General features: G+C 38.1%; 1 protein-coding gene across 2 annotated transcripts in view; it reads left to right on the forward strand.

Moving 5' to 3' along the window:
* Nucleotides 1-23,954, forward strand: part of atrnl1a (attractin-like 1a) — a 274,347-nt gene that overhangs the window by 174,689 nt on the left and 75,704 nt on the right. Inside the window, exon 28 of one of the 2 annotated variants that reach the window (XM_084093174.1) lies at nt 22,097-22,206. The exons of the other annotated variant lie outside the window; for it this stretch is intronic. Coding sequence (XP_083949300.1) covers nt 22,097-22,102 — 6 coding nt within the window. The 3' untranslated portion in view covers nt 22,103-22,206. Of the gene's footprint in view, nt 1-22,096; nt 22,207-23,954 lie in introns of those variants that run through there. 2 annotated transcript variants of the gene reach the window in all.

Genomic DNA, 23,954 nt, shown 5'->3' on the forward strand with positions numbered 1-23,954 from the left:
AGAGTTTCATGACAGAACTTTGGATTTCATGCAGACCTCAGTGATGTGTTTGGGAAGGACAAAGAAAAATCGGATTTAAGAAGTCAAAGCTGTGTTATTGTCTGTGTAATGATGAGTAAATGAAAACGGAAGGAGGGAAATAAAGAGAGGCTGGTGGTGAATGTGTTCTGTATGTATTGATTAGGAGAATCAGGCAGTAAATATTCAGAGGTAATGAATGCATTTACTAGCCACAAACTGACCTCATCCATCATCTTTTGACGCCAGCCGGATGTTCGATGACTCTTCTCATATTCACACATCTCTGTTTACACCTTTTCCTGCAGTGTGAGACAGTCTAATTAGAGCTGCATTTCTCTGACCTGGTTGGATTCAGGTCTTGTGCTGTTAAAAATCTATTACTTCATTCACTTTTATGCTTCTGTATTTTCCTACGGTAGGTAATAAATGCAGAGGTTGTTCCCTGTTCTGGCATGTGACAGTTTAACTTTTATTTGCTCCTTCAGGTGTTATAAATCATTTTTTTCCCGTAATAAGTGATGCGTTTTTATGGTTGAAAAGGAAACATTTCAAACCTGTCCTGTCCCCTGCTTCCAACTACACTGGTTATGGACACGATGAATCAGGTCCAATGGCCTCATTTTGTCATAACGGCGCACTGTTAAATTAACCAGTCCTTCAGGGTATGGAAAGCCAGAGATTGAACACATTATCGTCACACACTTTTGAGAGTTCACAGAGTTGAGATGCAAAGCTGCTTTTCATTAGTCACACCACAGAGTTTCTTTCAAGACAAATTGAGCAGTTAATCAGAGAAACAGTCTGCAGCCAAAAATGCAATTGTCCATGATTTAAAAGGTTTGATTGCTTCAAAAGGAAGCTACTGCCAAGTGGTTTGACAAGCCTCCCAACCTTTCGGTAGGTTGCTGGATTTTTGAAAGTGCACAATGCAAATTTTATTTAATTTATTTTTTTATTATTATTTTATTTTACTGTTATTTAAAAAAAAAAAAAAAAAAAAAAAATATATATATATATATATATATATATATATATATATATATATATATATATATATATATACAGTGAGGAAAATAAGTATTTGAACACCCTGCTATTTTGCAAGTTCTCCCACTTAGAAATCATGGAGGGGTCTGAAATTGTCATCGTAGGTGCATGTCTACTGTGAGAGACATAATCTAAAAAAAAAAATCCAGAAATCACAATATATGATTTTTTAACTATTTATTTGTATGATACAGCTGCAAATAAGTATTTGAACACCTGAGAAAATCAATGTTAATATTTGGTACAGTAGCCTTTGTTTGCAATTACAGAGGTCAAACGTTTCCTGTAGTTTTTCACCAGGTTTGCACACACTGCAGGAGGGATTTTGGCCCACTCCTCCACACAGATCTTCTCTAGATCAGTCAGGTTTCTGGGCTGTCGCTGAGAAACACAGAGTTTGAGCTCCCTCCAAAGATTCTCTATTGGGTTTAGGTCTGGAGACTGGCTAGGCCACGCCAGAACCTTGATATGCTTCTTACGGAGCCACTCCTTGGTTATCCTGGCTGTGTGCTTCGGGTCATTGTCATGTTGGAAGACCCAGCCTCGTCCCATCTTCAATGCTCTAACTGAGGGAAGGAGGTTGTTCCCCAAAATCTCACAATACATGGCCCTGGTCATCCTCTCCTTAACCCTCTGAGGTCTGAGCTGTTTTCTGGGCCCTGGAGGTGTTCTGACATGCTCTGACATTTCTGGTTATTTCTGTTACTTGTGACATTTTCATGGCTAAAGTCTAATTACACTGTATTCAGCACAAACTCTGCTACAATAATATATCAGCAGCATGTATGTAAAAGTTTGTAGTTTTGAGATAATGACATTTATGCGTGGTTTTTGAAAATACAAAAAAAAATTCTCACTGAAATAAGGCCATGAAACCCATACTGATTATTTCTTCACAAGACTTTTGAAAATTGTATGACGTAGCCTAGAATATTTGCTGCAAAACTATGTGAAAATCACCCTGACTGCTCATTCAGATAAGACAATATATTGATTTAAAAATTTTACGACGTGTTTTGTGTGAAAAAGCCTTATGCGAGAGCTCATTAATATGTAAGCTTTTCTCACCTGAGAAAGACAAAGAACCTCCCCTAACGGCCCTATTAGGAGCTATCAGGCCCCTATCATTCTGAGCAACCTTGCACAATACTGTAAATGAGGAGATTTAAAAAATAATGGCTTTTAAATTGTTTGGATTTATTTACAACACAACATAATCCAAAGATACACAACAAATGCCAAAAAAGCACTTCAAAGACAGAGACCTTTGTGCCATTCCTAAAAACATTGTACATACCTTTCATTTCCAAGATTTTCACTTTACCATGTTCACGTACTGAGACTCATGTGAATGTTGAAGTCCTCAGTGGCATCTGGGACCTGAAAAAAAAAAGTGAACATACTGATATCAAGAGAAAGGCCTGCACGATTTTGGAAATAAATATTAGATTTTTCTGGTTAAAATTGCTTTTTAAAATTCCTTTTTAAAATTCACAGAATACACACACACACACACGTTTCCAACGATATATAATATAATGAACACCAGGTTTGTTGTGCCTTGTAGGCATAAGGTATATGCGCAGTGCGGATAAAATAATAATAACAATAAATAACCTATAGCAGCCTATAAATCTTCCAAAAGAAGCTAGAGAAAAATATATTGATTATCATGTTACTTCAAATGTTTCCATCCGTTATGATGATATGAAATGAGATAATAATAAAAACATGAAGCCGTTTGGTGCGTTTTGCTTTCATCCAAAATATGATACATTCAAACGCGATCGCTTGCAAAATATGATACATTCAAACGCGATCGCTTGCAAAATATGATACATTCAAACGCGATCACTCTCAAATATAAAACATTATGGTTACCATAAACATATCTATGTTTGAGCAGATATCCACAAACACAGTAAACACAGATGATACATTTAAACGCGATCGCTTGCAAAATATGATACATTCAAACGCGATCGCTTGCAAAATATGATACATTCAAACGCGATCGCTTGCAAAATATGATACATTCAAACGCGATCACTCTCAAATATAAAAAAATTATGGTTACCATAAACATATCTATGTTTGAGCAGATATCCACAAACACAGTAAACACGGGTCTAAATATTATAATATTCCCCATATATCTAGCAACAGTTCAGCTGCAACGTGACATTTATGCAACAATAACAAACTAGGCTATGTAAGAATTTCTTACCTTATCTTTCTTGTCTTCAAATCGCGTTCTTCTTCTTCTGAGGTAGCCTAAATCCAATGTAAGCTCAGGCACGTCTTTCAAACTCGACGAAAAGTGAAGTGAAGTGTTTTGTTGTTGAGGTAACGAGCGCGTTCGCGTTCCATGTGGAGATTTGCATGTGAATATCTTTTGCGCGAGTAGGCGTGGCCAAATTAACTGTAATGAGCAAGCGTTTGAGAAGCTGGACATCTTGTTGGTTTTATACAAATTACTTAAACAGAGAATATTTGTTTTCGTTTTGAATCCGATCATTTAAAAGTACACACTTAAATGTTTATAAAGGTATATGGCTCATAAATGTGTGACAAGTATTCGCTGAGTTTTGTTTCAGTTTATAGACGTGCTCAAGAAAAAAAAGTTCACCGCGACGGAGAGGCAGAACGCACACCCTGTTTATTTTCTTTATTTTACAAAAGCACAATGTTTTGATTTGATTGTAAGTGGACACATACAAAAGGAGAAATATCACAGATTCTTTTTTTATATTTCTTTTTTCTGTATGACCATAAATGATGGAGTAATTTAAGTTTATAGTGCTACAATGTGGAGAAAATCCGGCAAAACGCGTCGGCGCGTTTGTCGACCTCAGAGGGTTAATACAGTGCAGTCGCCCTGTCCCATGTGCAGAAAAGCACCCCCAAAGCATGATGCTACCACCCCCATGCTTCACAGTAGGGATGGTGTTCTTGGGATGGTACTTATCATTCTTCTTCCTCCAAACACGTTTAGTGGAATTATGACCAAAAAGTTCTATTTTGGTCTCATCTGACCACATGACTTTCTCCCATGACTCCTCTGGATCATCCAAATGGTCATTGGCAAACTTAAGACGGGCCTTGACATGTGCTGGTTTAAGCAGGGGAACCTTCCGTGCCATGCATGATTTCAAACCATGACGTCTTAGTGTATTACCAACAGTAACCTTGGAAACGGTGGTCCCAGCTCTTTTCAGGTCATTGCCCAGCTCCTCCCGTGTAGTTCTGGGCTGATTTCTCACCTTTCTTAAGATCATTGAGACCCCACGAGGTGAGATCTTGCATGGAGCACCAGTCCGAGGGAGATTGACAGTCATGTTTAGCTTCTTCCATTTTCTAATGATTGCTCCAACAGTGGACCTTTTTTCATCAAGCTGCTTGGCAATTTCCCCGTAGCCCTTTCCAGCCTTGTGGAGGTGTACAATTTTGTCTCTAGTGTCTTTGGACAGCTCTTTGGTCTTGGCCATGTTAGTAGTTGGATTCTTACTGATTGTATGGGGTGGACAGGTGTCTTTATGCAGCTAACGACCTCAAACAGGTGCATCTAATTTAGGATAATAAATGGAGTGGAGGTGGACATTTTAAAGGCAGACTAACAGGTCTTTGAGGGTCAGAATTCTAGCTGATAGACAGGTGTTCAAATACTTATTTGCAGCTGTATCATACAAATAAATAGTTAAAAAATCATATATTGTGATTTCTGGATATTTTTTTTAGATTATGTCTCTCACAGTGGACATGCACCTACGATGACAATTTCAGACCCCTCCATGATTTCCAAGTGGGAGAACTTGCAAAATAGCAGGGTGTTCAAATACTTATTTTCCTCACTGTATATATATCTATATACCATTCAAATGTTTAGGGTCTGTAAGTTCAAAAAGTCTCTTCAAGAATAAGAAAATCCACAAACTTTATATATACACATTCATATTATTTTTTGTTTAACTGCCGGATAAGGACTTTATGTAATTTGAGTGCTTATAAAATAAAAAAAAACTTAAATTAGTTTAGATTAGCGTAAATATGTGCACATCGTCCACACGCTATAGACTCTGGAGTGACTGAAGTAATGAATTCAACGGAATAATTTTAAACTCTATTTTTATTATGGTATATACATTTAATTAAATATTCCACTCGTTTATGGAGTTAAGCAGTCAAATTACATGAAGTCATTATCCAGAAGTTAGACAAAAATTATATGAATTTGGATATTTGTAGTGGATGTGCTGCTTTTGAACACTTTTACTGTTTTTTACATGAGGTTTATACATGAGGCCCCAGGATTCAGTCAGATTTACTGAATAGAAAGTGACTAGTAGACTTGTAGTCAAGACCGCCTAAACCGAGACCAAGACACTACCAAGACCAGAGGGTATCGAGACCAAGACAAGACCAAGACCAAGACAGACCAAGTCGAGACCAAGACCAAGTCGAGACCAAGACCGAGACCAAGTCGAGACCGGAGGGGAAAAAAACAGACTAGTGTTGAAGCTAAGCAATAACTTGTATGAATTCAAGAACAGCAGCATAGGGTTCAGCCGCAGTTTACATTCAATGCATATTAGATGGTATTACTTCAACTACACAGGCAGAACAATACAGAGACAGACCATGTCATGTGTGTGACTGTGAGCTCACTGTAAGTGTTTTTGTAGACTGGGTGAGATCGACTATGTGTAGCAATTGCATGACGGCTGTTACTGCACTATTAGAGGATTGAGACTCCCTTAACTTTTGTGTACTGTTGAGGACTGACATGACTGGTACTGACTGGTTCATCTGACAAAACATCAAACACCTCCAACACAATCTTGCTCCTCCAACAACTGTCTAAAGAATGAGAAATATGTAACCAATTGAAATCATAATTAATGTGTAGATGAAAATGTATAACATCAAATTAAAGATGCACAATTATAAACTTGGATTAGGCCTAATGTTTAGTCAACACAACGGAGATATGCAGATGATATTTAAAAGACCATTTATTTAGTCTAACACCAACAACACAACACACACACACATACACACAGATATCAAAGACACAAATTCATCTAAGCAAATGCCTGCCTATCTCTGCCGATTTCGGAGTCTCAGACTCCAAATGAACCCATTCTGCAACTTTTAAATACTTAATTACATTTTTAAAAACGAAATTATGGCTTAAGTGCGGGATCCGAAAGTTGGTCGTTTTGTCGCTATGGTTACACACACACACACAACACACACACACACCGTTGGCGGTGCGCTCAAAGTCATCTGTCAGTTGTGTAGTTGTGCAGTTACCCAAAATGAATGACTCCTGAATGAAGTTAAAACCCATCATGTTAAGGCGGGCATACACTGTGCGATTTTCGTCCGATTTTGAGCCGAATTCTGACTCGTGCGACTCTTTTTCCGGTCGGGCCGATTTTCAGCTTTCTCGTGCGTCGTTTGTCGTGCAGTGTCCGTGCAGTGTACAGGGGGAAAAGAGAGGCGATTAACCTCTCACGACCGGCAATCGGATGGTCGGATGAATTTCTGGCATGTTAGAAATTTTGGTCGCTCCTCCTGACTATATCGCACAGTTGAAGCAGAGCTACGAGCTGATTGCCCTAAACTCAGTGTTTTTCCCCTCACTGCGCCTGCGCAAAAACAGTTTCATCTGCAGCAAAAAAAAAAAAAAAAAAAAAAAACGAAAAAAGGGAGATCTTTTAAGTTCTGTAGTTCAAAGCTACAAATTACTGTTGCTTACCTCCAGTTCGTGTTGCAAAATGGATTAACCATTACCCACTTCTTCCAAGCCATCTGCGATGTACACTTTGCCTCTTTAATTGTTAAAAAATGTTTTTGAAATAAAGCTGTTTTTAATTGTCATTGATGAATTATTGCAGTGTTCGGACATATTATAGACGGTTAATAATTAATTATATGTATATAATTCATTGTAATGACCTAAATGTTTTAGACAATTTTTAATGCGGAGAAGTAAGCTTCTATGTAATATTTTATTATCCTCACAGCGCGTTGGTTATGCGGTGATGCGCTATGAAATTGTTGCGTGGCAATTTAATTATAGTAGCCTATCACTTTAATAGCCTAGGCCTTCCCTATAATAATAATAATAATAATAATACAATAATACTAGCCTACTAATAATTTAATATATAAATTGGAAATGCTAAATCTTCTTGATATTGATAGCTGATGCTTGTTTTGACAATATCTCTGGATAGGCTACATGATATCGTCCATAGGCGCAACCCGGCACGAGGATTTATCGCGCTGATTCACGCATATTTCACATGTATAGTGTGAGCAGTCAAGTCGCAGCTCGACGTTCGGACCGTACAGTGTGAGCACATAAATCCTGAGCTTTGGCTTTACATCGCATGCGATCTACTCGTTCAGTGTGAGTAGGTTCCTTGCTGAAATCGCACAGACATCGCACAGTGTATGTCCGCCTTTACTGATATGTGTTTTTTAAACCAAGTGATCAAAGTGCTCATTGCCGCTGCGATCAGTGGCGCGGATACAGTGTTTTCTCGTGTGGCTCGAGCACACGCCGCACTGTCAGCACTCGGACGCGCGCTTCAATCCGTTCCATTGCGGATAATAATGTTGCATTATCGAACGTTGTGTCGTCGTGGATATTGTAGTATTATATTGCTAAATCCCCCGACCACTATGTTGGTCTGAGACAGCGAGACCTAGACAAGACCGAGAGGTCCGAGACCAAGACAAGACCAAGACCAAAGACCGTCAAGGCCGTGACAAGACCGAGACCACGTAAAAGTGGTCTCGAGACCGTTCTCGAGACCAAGACCGGTCTCGAGACATACATCACCAGTGACTAGTATAGTCACGTGGGCAGTGTGAATGCTGTAAGTTGTTAATATGGGCGCCAAAATAAATATGCACCACTTAAGCCCTATGTACATGTGCAGTGTAAAACAAGCATTGCATTTGCTTACAAACATCATTCTACCAGTATAAAAGGCAGTAAATGTTGAATCACAGCTTGGATCGACCCAGCTTGACTGGTTGGTTTATGTCTACGTATGTAATGGAAGCAACATTCTTTTTCCTATTAGTGTGGGTGAATTACACACAGCTCTTTCTGCTAATAGAAATGTATATTTACCCCTTCTGTACAGTCATCCACTTAATGAATTAATCCTGCTGTGTAAACCACTTAGGTCTGCTTCCTCTCATTTTCTTTTTTTTTTTTTACTTCAATTGATCGTTTATTAAAACTGTCCTGTGGTGGTGACTTGGTCGCTCACAAATTCTGCCCCTACCTTCCCCAATGTACCATCAAATCCAGAACACTGTGAGAGCAAACAAAATAATCTGGCTGCAAAAGACACAACAATCTCTAGTCCTCGGTGACAATGAAGCACTTGTCTTAATGACCTTCAGTTACGCAGAATGACTTTCTTGCTTCGTAAACATGTTGTTAAACATGTTGTTTTCCCACTTTACTCTCCCACACATGGGAATAGGTGAATTGAAGAATATTAACTTTTGTGTGTGTGTGTGTGTGTGTGTGTGTGTGTGTGTGTGTGTGTGTGTGTGTGTGTGTGTGTGTTTTCAACACTTCGTGATTGAATAGCCTTTCATTCTTCTGTTATATGAATGCTGTTTGTTAAATTAGCTCTGTGACTATTGTGAAAACAATAAAACGCACTGCTTTCTGTTGTTTTTGTAATTATGTCTGGACTAATGAAGCAAAAAGATTAGCTTTTTTATTTCTTTATTAGGAGCAAGGCTGTCTTTTAGAGAATTTTACTTGGAAGCTTTTATTTTTCTCCCCTATCAATTTTCTTTTAGCATGCTGAATGAAAGAAATGTGCTTTTTAAGGCAAAGTGTAGCTCCAAACCCTTTATACAGACACACAGATGGACAGCTTTTGTCAAAGAACGTAATGACATAAAGTTATAATGGCTTTGGCTAGTGCTATTTGTGCAACATAAATTTTGCCCTCCACTAGCGTTTCTCTAGACTTTTGGATTACAAGGCACTTGTCAAATATCATTTTTGACCTTTTCTTTCCTACACACGCAAAGTTATTTACAGTGATTTTACGCAGCATGGTTTCGCACCAGTCTCATATTATCCAGCTGTACTCAAACTTTGTATTGAAGCTTAAGAGTAAACCGTTTTCCTGAGATCAAGAGGTATGTTAAGTTCACACCAGTTTTTTATTTTTTTATTTTATTTTTTATACTTTTAATCTTGAGAGCCATCTTCCATTAAAAAAAAAAAAAAAAAATGTTTTTTAGAAATGAAACTTGGCTGTGGACTGTATGGCTAATATCACAGAGTTTTACTTTAAAAAAGCAAGGATTTTTTTATACAATAGGTTAAACAACAGAATAGAATATAGTGTAACTTCCATTTTGGACACAGTGATGCCAGGAACTTTGTCCATTTTTGCTCTGCCAATTAAAATAACTCCAAATGAACAGAAGGCAGAATAACCTTTTAATGTCTCGGAGCCACACACAGTAGTAGTTTCTAAATGAATCAGTGTTATGAATTAATCCTTTGAAGTAAGGATTCCACAACTCACTTATAAAAACAGCCACTTGTTTTGAATTAATCAGTTTAATGAATTAGTTATTGACTCAGTCATAAAGACAACCACTTCCTGAACATTACTGAATGACTTATAAAGACATTGAATTGTTTCCTAAATGAATCAATGTTTTTGAAAAAATCGGCGAGTCGTACCCACCTACTGGTGTAAAGATTGCAGTAAACCAGCAGAAAGGATCAATAAAAGGTCTAAAACAGGGGTGCCCAACCCTGCTCCTGCCGATCGACTGTCCTGCAAAGTTTATCTCCAACCCTAATCAAACACACCTGAAGCAACCAATTAAGGTCTTCAGGATCACATGAAAATTAAAGGCAGGTGTGTTTGATTAGGGTTGGAGCTGAACTGTGCAGGACAGTCGATCGGCAGGAGCAGGGTTGGGCACCCCTGGTCTAAAAGTTGTATGCAGTTATTCAATGAAAATCTCGCCTTTTGCCCTATCTCTCAAATCTCATTCACACTTCTGTTCATTCAAACCTGGTTATTCAAGACACCCATGAGTCAGTGATTTTTATTTTAGGTGAACTATTCTTATTCAGTCATGACCAATGAGAAGAGAGTGATTGTGATAGCACAAGTGCACAGAGCTTTGCAAGTACAAATTTTGAAAGCATAATAAGAAGCACATGCCCAACCCTCTCACTCTTTCTCTCTAATTATGCTTTTAAGTGCTTAATGAGCCCCGGGAGACCTTCCACCCCACCAAGCTCACAAGTCTCCACCTCCTTTATTTTACAAATCAATCAGTGTCACTAATGCGACATACAGTGTGACGAGATGGCCTCTCTGCCATCCCTATGATGAGCTCAAATAGATCTCCCACTCACAAGCTCCCGATAGTTCACTTCCTTGTGGAAATGAAACAAGCAATCAGCCCATTTTAATTTGAGGAAGGGCCTGATGAACCCGCCTGAGGAGATAGTCAGGGTCAGTAGTCTAACTAACACGGAATGAGTAAGATTCTCTTCTCTGATGGTTGTTTGGATATTTGTTATGATAATTATGGCCCATCATGCCTCTTGTCTGCTAGGAGATGGTGGGAGGTGACCGGGGCCTGGTTGGTAGCTATTTCAGGCTGGTTTTTGACCTCAGAGAAGATCAACAGGTGATTTCATGAGGCAGGAGTCAAACTGGCTGTTTAAATGCTCATCGATTGATGCCGTGCGAGAGTTTCAGGCCAGTTGATGGAACCAAACTATCATAACAGTGTAATTTTAATGACCTCATCTGTCGACATGATGCCGGTGAATTGCAGAGCTGTGAAAACATGTCCACATCTTAATGATCAGGTGCTTTAACTGCTGCTTTCTCACCACTGTCATTTTTATTGTGTTTATTTTGTTATTGAGAGAAAAATATGCATCACATATTTACATATTCATCTAAATATCAATATGAGCTGTGGTGTTGCACTTTGTCAAAAGGTTTGCTTGCTTGCTGTCCATTTTCAAGAAGTACACGTTTTTCCCCCCAAGTATTTGTTACCATATGCATATAATATCTAAATTTAGCAAGTGAACTTGCATATGGACTGGACGGACACTTTCATACGCATTTTATGACCCTGTCTGACTCATTTCGGTTAGAGTTGGGTGCGTTATTATATTGCCTTATCACAAACGACACACAGACAGGAATGTTGTTCTTTGTGTTGTTTACTGTAACGTTTGTTACACGGGTTTGTTACTGCTAGTGTTGCACAATGTACCGGTACTAGGAAGGTATCGCGATACCCTGCTATTAAAAACGATACAATATTAACTTTTATTAGTAGGCTACCGGTACTTTAAGAGTGACAGTAAATAAGAGCAGTATTTCTTAATTTGCGTAGCTGTGTGACAGCAGGAGTCAGGACGTGTACATTCACTACTAAACAACGGAAGCAGAACAGTAAAATATATACGCGCAGCACTTGACAAAGAAACGTGCATGCATGAGAAAATCAAGCGCGGGACGTGCTTGCGCTGCCGGGCTCAGACCTGAAGCGCGCGCACACGCCGTTCAGACAGCATTGATCGCGACTTCAGTTCTCTTTGGCGGACTATTAGGTTTGAATAGTCAAAATGATATGTAAAAATGCACGTCCTGGCGAGTATTCGCGTAAACACAGTCGGGTATGTCTTTAGTGAACGTAAACCGTTTGTAAAAATAAATCGTATATGTTCCAATGTATTGGATACGTGCAGGTCTTAAAGGGCCGGACCGGCAGCGTAATATTCTGTGTGATTAATGTTAATCCAACAACAAAAGAAAATAGACAGTCACCCAATGCTTGACTGAATAAATGTAATCTATTTATTAAGAATCAGTCTATAGTTAATTTATAGAGTGAAGACCTTATTGTTTCAGCTACAGAAGGTCTATAGGCCTAGCTTTCAAAAAAGAAATTAAGCACTGTTTATTTTATTTGTCTCTTATAGTATTTGTCATATTGGTTGTAATTTGCTTTTTTGCTTATTTTTAATTACAAAGATAAAATTAAATTAAATATCTATATTATAATTATAAAATTACATTTAAAAAAATATTAAATGACTCGTATCATGAAATAAGATTTTGGTCATCCCAACCTGTTCAGAGTTGTGAAAGTGTTTGTAAATGTTAGCATGATTGATAATAATGTGAATGAATATATATAGAGAGAGAGAGAGAGAGAGAGAGAGAGAAATTATTGAACTTAAATATACAAGCTTCATAAAAATGATCATTCTAGAAGAAAATTTCAGATGGCATTTAGAGGCTTTTGCATCTGAACTCTTCATATATACACACACATATATATATATATATATATATATATATGCATACACATACATATATATATATATGCATACACATACATCTACCTTGTAAATATATATTTTTTATTAAAAAGGTTACAATTACAACAACAATTCAAGTGTAATCTTTCTTTGTAAAAACTAAAGTATACAAAACGTGTTATTTGATGACTTTATTTTTGACAAAACATACTATATTTAACATAATATTATGAGAAAAATTGGCAAACAAAAGCTTATTTGATGTGGCAGTCTATTGTACAGTAAAAACTTTATAATCTATTCAAAACTAGTCAACGTATTTCAAAACTAAAGTATACATTTTATCATACGTATTTCAAAGTAAAGGATTCATTAGTTAGTTGATGACTTTATTTTTGACAAAACACATACAGTATATATTCCTCATCTCAGTATAGCAATAGAGTTTGCTAAAAGCTGTTCATTCAATACAGCAGTATTTGAAAATCGATAATATTTTGTAAAATTACATTTATATTTGCATTTATGTCAAAACCTAGACACTTTTAAACATCAAAATGACATTTATTAATATGTATTCGTGTCAAAATGACATATAAACAGATTTTCCTATTCAATTTTGCATGGAAACGCTTCCAAGACGCTTGCATGTCGCGTGAAAAATAGGCGTTGGTTCTATTTCTAGCATGCACGTGTTTTCCGCGCAGCACTGCCTGCGTCTGTGCAAACTCTAAACTGTTAACATGGGAGCCGAAATAAAAACAGACACGCCACGCAGCTGAGATGCTTACGCCACGCATCCAGTGTGTCACCGGCCTTATCCAGCTGATGTGGGCGTTTCACAGGTTTGTATGGATCGCCTCACATAAGAACGACTGACATACATATTACATAAACTGTTTTTTATAAAAATTACTTTAAAGAAGAGAATTCAAGCTTCATGCCTGTGTGTCTGTATGCCTGTTTGACTGAGTATTCGCTGAGTTACAGTTCATTTTCGGGCGCGTTTCAGAATTGACTTCACTGACGGAGAGTAGGCAGAACTCGTATCATGTTTATTTTTCTTTATTTGGCGAAAAGCACAACACTTTGTTTTTATTATGAGTATACACAAAAAAATACACACTAAACAGGATCGATTGATGTATAACACAAGCATATAAGATAAAAAATAATATTAGTATTTAGATTTTTTTTTGCACTGATAAGGAAAAAAACGAGCCTATCCTCAGGGGGTTAATTAAAATAACTAGCTGAAAGGACTGTTGCTAAAAATAGACACTTGACTTGGACCCCAAAGACTTGTGACTTTACTTGGACTTGGGACTTAGGGGCAATTAGGGACTTGTGAACAAGTCTGGTAACAGTGAAATGTTTGCAAGATTTCAGTATAATTAAGGGTGTGCTCACCTGGAGAAACAGCTGTAGCTCAGATATTTAGATAACTGGTTTTAGTTGAGGATTTTCCATTTTCTTTATCAGCCCATGAATAATTACAGATAATTTATTTTCGTTCACTCAATGTTAAAACAATTTACCATTGCAAAATTCATTAGGAAGTGCATAAAAATATTGTTATCTGCACTAATGCACTGAGCCTATGTTGGCGTGTGCTAACATGACGTATCAATTAGCAAACCCAAACGTGCTCTAACTGCCATGCTTGCTTTATGAGAAATTAAATCCAGCACTGCTCTTTACAAATAAATGAGACAGATTATTCAATGTTTAGTGACTTTAAGATAGATATACATGTTCCCACATTGTTGCTAATAAAATGCGGATGTAGAAAGCATCGGTGAGAGAGAGAGATTCTGTCCATCTCTTATGAAGAGCTGGAAGAACGAACAGCTGTGATTTCAAGCAGCAAGAACTCATCGTCCCATAAGACTTATCCTAGCACACACACACACCACAATCATCTACCACACACACACACACACGCTCTGGATGGGCAGTTTCCGAAATGTTACGAGGAAAAAAAAAGTGGGTAACACTTTAGTATGGGGAACACATATTAACTATTAACTACAACTTTTGCCTCAATAAACTCCAAATTTACTGCGTATTAATAGTTAGTATAGTAGTTTTTGTAGCGTTTAAGTTGAGGTACTGGGTAGGATTAAGGGATGTAGAATATGGTCATGCAGAATAAGGCATTAATATGTGCTTTATAAGTACTAATAAACAGCCAATATCCTAGTTATATACATACTAATAAGAAACTAGTTAATAGTGAGAATTGAACCCTAGAATAAAGTGTTACCAAAAAGTGTTTTTAATTCGAATGAGGAACTGGGTCAGATAAGCTATTGTGGATGAGAGGGATATGAAAGTAGATGATGACGTCCAGTAAAACGGGCTTATGGGAATTACTAGCGCTTAGACAAAAGCATGTCACAGATTTGTTCAATAAAGAGGCAAACTGTATCTACAACAGAGGCTTTATTGGGCAAGTTATTAAAAGAAAGGGCAGTAGTGCAGTGGGACTTGTTTTCTGTTGGATCCACATACTTGCTCTGAAGGGGTCTTTTATTGATCCGTTCGTAATAGTTTGCTCTTCAAGGCCAATAGGGCTGTCTAACAGTAGCTTTGAATTACAGAGAGTCTGAATGTCTGTCACCCATGAGCGCAGGAGAGAATGAGAGCATGTGCAGAGTTCGGTTGCATTGTAAAGTCATTGTCTTTGTTTGTTTTTCAGTTTAATTAGTTGTTTCAACACAGCTTCTGTTGAGTAAATCACCCCTCAAATGCAAATGGGTCATGATAGTTGTGATAATGAAATTCAGTTTGTGCGTGAAAGCATTCATAAAGAATTCATGCTTGTGATACACAATTCACACAGTAAGATGTCATTTTGTCACATTGTGTTAATGGATGATATAAAGGTCAGTCATTCTTCAGACTATTTTACCTGATATCCCTTCTTTCGAAACTATTTATTCAAAGAACTGCCATTTTGGGGATCAGGTTACTCGCTCAAAAGAACCAACTCAGAAAAGTAATTTGCTCGTAAATTTAACTATTATATTATATTATATTATATGCAAAATCTGTATTTTACTTGTTTTATTTGCAATATTATTATTTATTTATTTATTTATTTATTTTTGCCGATTATCAGTTTAATCAATATCGGGATTATTAGAATGATTATTGCAATTGATCAGAATTAATGCAAATTAAACTTAACTGATAAAGGATTAATAATAGTACTAAACTACTATATATAATACTGCATATAATATTTACTAACACAATCTTAAATAATAATTTAAAAACATTTAAAATGTTTTAAATTATTTAATAATTTACAGTATGTAGGCAAGGCAAGGTAAGTTTATTTATATTTCACATTTCATACACTATGGCAATTCAAAGTGCTTTACAGAAAGGAATTAAAATAATCACAAAATAAAAGCAAGGGAAATTAAAACGGTTATAAAAGAAATTAAAAGAGATATATGATACAGTTATAAGATGAATTAAAAGAGCAAAAAGATGATAGATAGATAAACTTCTCATCTAGCAAAACACCGGTGTATCATATTTTTCGCAACTCCCAGTTTTACTCTGAGATTTTCCCATGGTGATTACACTGTGTCTGTGGTGTTATTTCGGCGCCTAAGAAATCTATTGGACGTTTCCGATGGACCCAATTTTTTTATGTAATCAGTAACTGTGTGCAAGGATCTGTGTCCAACACAATTTTGGATTTATGATTATGAATTATGAATATTTCTATGCTGGTGTCACCATTGCTTTGTGCATGTAGTGTGGTATTATTTGTGTTTTTTTACTACAAGTCAACACCAAAATGCCACAAATATCTCAGTCCTGGTGGGACTGATAGAGACAAGAACAGCAGTAAAGTGTGTAAGTGGATAAAAGAAGGCCTGGAACACGACATTCTCTCTTTCTTCCCCTCAAGCCCAACACAAGAGCTTGGTAATCCCACATGGGAAAGTCTTGGTCATCTTGATCATTAATTAACCCATGCTCAACCCAAGCTTTTGTGTCTTCCCAGGCAGGCAGGCAGATGCCTGGAGCATTGTCTAATGAACCCCTTCCACCTTCCGGCCATGCAGTTCGCCCAACAGACCTTCCTCTGTTCCACTATTAGGTTAGCGCTAACTGACGCAATCCTTCACAGCCAGGTGGACCATAGAAGGGAGCAGATAAGTTTCTGAGAGAGTGCTTATGGTCCCCTCCACTTGAACAAACTGAGCTCACAAAACAGACTGGAGTGGGTTCTCAAAGCCGATTGAGCGGGACAGATGTCCTCGGAACGGCGTATCCCTGATCACTGGAGCAAATCACATCTCTCAGCCAGACTGCACTGCAGCCTTGCATACTGATGGTGGAGATTAGGCTTGTCTGTGTGTGTAATCACTTTGGGAGACCTGTGTTGGGTGTCTCGCCGGCTGGTTCAAGGAGAAGCTGAGCATGGAGGACAGAGCAGCGAGGTTGTCTGACCACCACTCTTTTGTCCTGAATGTGTGGGCTGCAGTTTATTCCCTCCCACTCTATCTCACTCAGTCGCATGAGAGATCTGGGCAGTGACCAAGACAAGCAATTGGCACATACAAGTCCTGTGAGAGACAAAACAGCAGGAGAGAGTGACAGAGACAAACACTTGCCAAACTAAATGACGGTTTATTGCATAAAAACCAATAAAAGCCTGTCTTGTTGTGTATGTCTACACCTTTCACTTTATTTATTTTGTCTAGCTCTGCATTGTAAGCAGAACATATGAATTAGGGCTGTGCTTATGCAATCATATATTATAATGGAGCTGCTTGTCGGTGTTTGCTCCAGACAGACTGTCAGTTTGTGCATTAGTTGAGGGGATTTTTTCAGTGAGTCTTTGTGCAGGATACATCGTTACACCAGTAGATGGAGACAAGTAACTTTCTTTATGAGTGAATGAGTGAGTAAATCAATCATTCAACCAATTCATTCAAATACACTGATTCACTTAGGAACAAACAAGTCACTAGGAGTGTTTCAACTTGATACGGCCTTGTGCAGACCGATCAGTGTATGATATTAAAGTACAGCAAGAGCGATTCAAAGCATGCGGTCTGCAGACTTTGATGTCATACAGCACAGTATTGTTCCAAGTTAAACACACTTGTTGAATGAGTTAGTAAAACATTCATTCAACCGATTTGTTCACAACACTAACTCATTCAGTAATGAAACAAGTGACTGACTTTGTGGGTGAGTCATTGAATCATTCACTTAAACAGTTTGTTCAAACATACTGATTCATTCAGCAACAAAAAAAAGTGACTGGACCTCATTCATTCAATGGACCTTCCGACATATGTCCTCCGGATTCACAAATGCATCATAAACCTTAGACTTGATAGTTAAAGGCACACTATGCAGTTTCTGTTTTTCTCAAACAGACCCCTAGAGTCGCTGTGGAGTACTTTTATTTAACGTTACTGTCGTAAATACCACTCACGCAGAGCCGTCTCTGCACTCTTCCGACCGTGCTTTCTTTGTTTTCTTCATCGACTCTGCCATGATTCACGTCTGAAGTGCATGCTAGTGTCTTCCACAGAAGCTGCTTCATATGTTGTTGATGTATGTGATGTCATGAAGTAAAGCAAGTCGTGATTCGTCGGGGCGCCACCTCTCAAACGTGCATTGCCGGTCCGCCATAACTCGAGCCAGTCTGGGCTCCTCGTCCACGGCAGGCAGGTCTTCTGCCTCGGCTGCTCTTCGCTATAATGCGGCTTGTAAAGGTAGCCACAAACACCTGATTCAAGCATCAGACTTCCGAAATCCTCTTCCTCTATTTCATATTGAGCACTCTCCTCCGCTATTGTCATAACTGTACATCTGTCTCCACAGCGCCTGTTAGCTTAGCTTCAAACAAGATGGAGGATATTGCTTTCAGTTTCAGAGAGTAAAGTCCCACCCACTGATCTGTAATAGGTCTGTAGCGTGAGCGGGTCCCGCCCCCTGGGAAATATGAGGAACGTGTCTGTAGTCTCAACAGAAATCCCCCCCTCTTACACTTCCTCCTACAATGACGCAAAATGACGATTTTTGCGTCATTGTAGGAGGAAGTGTAAGAGGTAAATAACGGATTTCTCCCGTATCAGGGGAAAATGAGAGAGTGTTGCACGACCATTCAATAGTATGACTGGGTTTCTAACAATGCAAAGCTTAATGCAAATGGGTGAAGTGTCCCTTTAAGTTACAAATCTTGCATAGTGTGCCTTTAAATGAGAGGATTTTAATGAATTCCAATCATTCGCAAATAGTTTTTTTTTTTTTTTTTTTTTAATCTGGTTTTCTTGTGAAACTCTGTAATGTGGTGCTGCTAATATTGTTGAGTTCTCAAATGTGTTTTTACTTTTACTGTATGCATTTGTCAGCTACTTTTATTCTGTGATTTACCATAAGTTCAGGGAATATATTTTATAAAGTCATGTGTTTTCTGGGAATTACTGTAGTCTAAAGTGTCTACTAAATTATTAAAGTTTGCTATTCAGTTTTCTATCTTAACTATATACAAATATAATTAGTTGCATTTTATTATTTGTATTTGGCATTTTTTATCCCTTCTGTCCATGACCCTCTCACTAGCACCCAGTCGAGAAAAACTTCTACAGATCGTATTTTGATCCTGCTGATTAGCAGTTTGAGTGATCTTATTATCCCTGCAGTATTCAGTGCTGCTCTGTATGGTCTGATGGTGGTCATTGCAGAAAGAAAGAGACTGAGAGCATGAGAAGGAGTCAGACATAGCTGGCGCTGGGCACTAATTACCTCTAGCCTGCCGCCACTCAAGTGCCAACATCTGCTGCAATCAGGCCAGTTCTTCTCTCATCCGAGGAGCTGTTGAAGAGAAAACCTCTCTCAAGAGTCAACAAGCAGTCAAACGGCACTGGCTCTATACTTATCTCTTTCTCCCTTTACTTTAAAGACTGCACTGCAAGGACGGATAGTTTAAAGGCAAGAAGAGTTGTAAAAAGTATGTATGTGAGCTGGATGCATTTATGAGTATGTGTGTGTGGGGGTGTGGGGGTGTGGGGGTGTGGGGGGGGGGGGGGGGGAATTGTGTGCATATGTTGCTTTCAGTGTGTTGTAATTGCCTCAAGCCTTGTAGATATGGCTCATGTTACATTTGCATATGCATTTACCAGCCTATTTATACTCGTTAGTGACTCGTGTTAATGGCGAACAAATTTGTAATTCAGCCATATGCTCTGTTTACTTGCTTAATAAATGTTTGTGGATATTTTTCAATTGAAATGGCACGCTATAGTCGCAAAAAATGCAACTATTATAGGAATAGTTCACCCAAAACTAAAAATTGTCATAATTTATTCACCCTCATGTCATTTCAAACCTGTATGACTTTCTTTGGTGGAACATAAAAGATGATATTTTGAAGAAAATTGGGAATCAAGCAATATTGGAACCCATTGACTTCCATTTGTATGAATTTGGGGGGGGGGGAAGAGACATTTCTTAATGTCTATAAAATTATCTTTTTAATGCACTACGGTGCACTTTACAGGATCCAAATGAGATAGCAGTTTGAAACGCAGTCCAAATTCACATTTATATCTGAATCTTCCTTCGTTTAAATTATATTTAAAGAAACAAACCAGCTCAGTACTTTGGGACGTCTGTTTGTCCCAATTGTTTTCCCTGTGCCTTTGTTTGTTTCTAAGCGCACAATCTCTCACAGTGGGCCTGACCTACATTGTCTCATAATATACCCACCTTTTACTTTAGTTAGCATCTGAACTTCCAAATATCCACATTTACTTCTTCGGATTACACAACTTTTTAAATTTTTGGTTTGAGACTATTCTCAGATAGAAAATGATTTGCTGTTAGTTCTCATAGACTCTGGCTAAAGTCTGCTGTAGAGCTGCTGTGATTTTGTGAGGAATCTTGCTGGCCTCGTTTCCAGACGCCTGTGGAGACATCCCCTGCTGTCGTCCTTACAAGACTCACTTTGGTCTGCTTAGACAAAACATTAAATTCATAATGTGCAATACTTTGCATACCGATGCAACATAAGTTTTGGAGTGTTGGGGTTGTTTGTGCATTTTCTGTAATAAGAATCTATGCCTGAAGGTTGTGCTTATGACTTTTATCCTTTGTTGCTGCTCTGTCTTGCTTCTGAAACATAGTTTTGGATGCCATTGGTGCAGACTGGCCTCAAACAAGATGGTTAAAACAGGCCTGCTCGCTCAGCCCAGGGATGACTGAAATAAAAGATTAGCCTTTGGTTGAGACTGACCTACAAAACTTTTCCAAACAACGCTTGACGTGGTGTTAATGGCATGGAACATCATTGTTATTCGGTAAATTAGAGAACACATATTCAAAACTCTATCTTTACTCTTTTCCAAGCAACTCTTTACTCCTTACCAAGCTTCGCATCACCATTTTGCGTGTTCTTGACCTAACAACCTACATTTCACATTATATGTCTGTAGATGGCACTAGGACTTAATATAGCCAACTATAATAGTTTCATCAAACGGTAAATCAATTTGCAGTACATTAATAAGAGTAAATTAAGCACTAATGCAACTTTTGTTGCTGCATGGCCGTGCTTTGAAGTCCATTCCTATCCGATTTTTAATAAACGCAATTTAATTATGAATTGAGACAAACCACGGATCCAGATCGCTCCACAAATGCAAATTCTTCTGTCCATTTGGACTGTAAAGAATGATGCTGTTTTTTTATAGCTATTTCACCTTTGTTTAAAAAAACTGAAAACAGTCTATGTAGTTTTCAACTGATTTATGAATAAGAAATTAACACTCCACTTCACATTGTCCAATTAAATTTGAGCTTCTTGTGCCACATAGCGACTGGATTATACATGACAACTGGGCATCAATGAATTGTGATATTTCAAAATTAAATTACTGACATAAACTTCTTGTATTTTATTTTTTACAGTGAGCAGAATAATGATTTTGTTTTTAAAAATAAACGAGTTAATAGTAGTTAGCAAGCAGTCAAGTCCGAAGCAAGACGCAAATCCGTAATAGTCATACTGTCTGACGACAGATATATAAAAATAAACTTTTTTCGACTTTTTAGCTATTCATTACTATTTTGCATGTTGTCATATTAATTATAATTCAAATGCATTTTATTGACCTCGATATTATTGTTGATTGATTTTGAAAATCATTCCATTTCAGATTCATTTCAGAGCCACCCGCCAGTCATCGTTTTGACTTTAAATCCTTACCATGCTATTCAGTCTTGTTTATTCGTGATTACCAAGTATGCCAGTCATTGAATCGAAGTTAATTGTTAATGTAAATTGAGTGCATGACTTTCATGTGTACATCTTAACTTGTCTAACAGAATGCACTTTTCCTGATTCAACAATATAATAACATTCAATAATTTCCAGTAGATTAAATTTGCACTGTAATTTCCTCTAAATTAAATGTGGACATGGTTTGTGGAAAAGCTGATGGAAGGTCATAAACACGATTGGGCGTCCTTCTCAGCATCAGCGTCCCTCTGAAAGTCTGAAGGTTTTATTCCGGTTGACAATGCCATAATGTCCATCCATATTACCGTCTCATCTGAAGGGCATAAGACTACACTATCCTATCCAATCTCTCTCTGTTTGTATGCTTTATTATCCAGAACTAAAGCTCCATAGGGATGCTGGTGGATTCCACGTCATGGCCCTTCCTGGAGATTGGTATCGATCAGAGATTGATTGGGTGAACTCCTCGTTAAGGGGATGTCGAGATGAAGCTGTAAATCTGCTGAATCATATTTCAGAGGCTGACTCGCATTGATGTGGCCCACCAGAGGGTTCTTCAATTGGTGGAGGCCTTCACCTTCTTTTCTGCCTTCCATTGTTGGGATAAGCAGGATTTGCTAGTCCAGGGAAATTAGAGGGCAACGACAGACCTTGATCAAGATATCTGACATCACTCTGGAAATATTACAGTTTTTCTTCATAACAAGTTGTTTCTCACCATGCTGAAGTTGAAATAAAAGATGACCTTTGAGGCAAACTGCAAAGACTGTTTGCTTTCACCTTTAGAAAGAATATATTAAGTTTGTAATTTAGAATCAAGTCATATCAAAGGGTACTCTGTTAAAAGTAATCTAGTTTTAGAGTTTTTGACTTGCTGGAAAATGTCCTCTGACTCTTCTCTTTGAGATGAATATTGTGATGAACAGTAGATGAAGGGTATTGAGGGCACTCTTGCTGTCACAAGAAGCAGATATGTCTATGCTTGTCTTATATTCTGTTAGCTTTGACTTACTCAACCTTGAAGTCAGGAGGCAACTGCTTTACAAACACTAATGGAATAAAGACATGTTGTCGGTGGACTGTGACTTCCGTCATGAAGAAGTTGAACTAAAGGTGAGGTCAAATTTGTGCTTTATTCACTTCCTTTCGTAAGCATAGGAGATGGAAATCTCTAGATAAAAATATTAGAGGATATAGGGCCGAAAGATCATTACTAGGGCTGGGCAGTATGACGGTATAAATCGTTACCGCGGTACGAAATGTCAACGTTACAGTTTTTTTTAATTCCGTGTATACCGTGACATGTAAATAAGTGGCCGTGGTTAACTCACATGCAGCGTGCGTGACACTGAAACACTGAGATTTGTCAAAGAAACATGGAGAAAGCAGATCAAGAGGATCCACAAAGGAATTACGTTTTCTAAAGGGTTGTTGTTAACATGATATTTTCGGGGGGAAAGTCGCAGCAGTCAACTAGAGCAGTGCAGCACCCATAGGCTAAAGTTTAGGAGTGCACGTTCGTAATGGGGAAAGCATGAAGCTTACTTGACAACAACAGTTAATATATCAATATCGTAACAAATAGAAATAACCTTAAAGGGTTACTTCAGGATTTAGCATTAAGCTTTGTATTAGTAGAAAACCTGTAGTATTTTCGAATTACCATGCTTTCCACCCTCATATCCCTCTGAGAGGAGAGATTTATGTATTTTTTGTCTGGAAAAAATCCTCCGATGACGCAAAAATCGTCATTTTGCGTCATCGGAGGATTTTCTGGCCAGAGGCTAAAGACTACAGCCAGTAGGAGGCGTTGTTCCGCATGTTTTCAGCCCGCCCATAGAGGGTGGGATCTCACTCACAGAATGTACACTACACACAGTCAGCCGTCTTTCTTTGGAAGCTAAGCTAGCAGGCTCTTGTTCTGTGGAGAATGCTGAATAGTTGGAGAAAGCTGAGTAAGTAGGGGTTATATCCTCCTTTTCCCGGACTTGTCCGGCGGGCGAGATCGTTCAAAATGTCCGGGATTCGGCTTTTGCTTTCTGCGGTTGCCATTCATTGTTTACATGCACACCTCTTGTTTCAATCTAACTGAATTCATTCCGACCGGTGAGTCTGAATGTAGTGTTTACATGAACGCTAATCAAGTGATCGGTTGATGTGCGTTTTAAACATTGCTAAGAAAATTCCTGCACCTCCGTTGCGAGACCGGCGCGTCTCAGTAATGACGCCACCGGC

This window comes from Abramis brama (genome assembly GCF_963993115.1).
Source record: "Abramis brama genome assembly, chromosome: 19".
NCBI lineage: Eukaryota > Metazoa > Chordata > Actinopteri > Cypriniformes > Leuciscidae > Abramis > Abramis brama.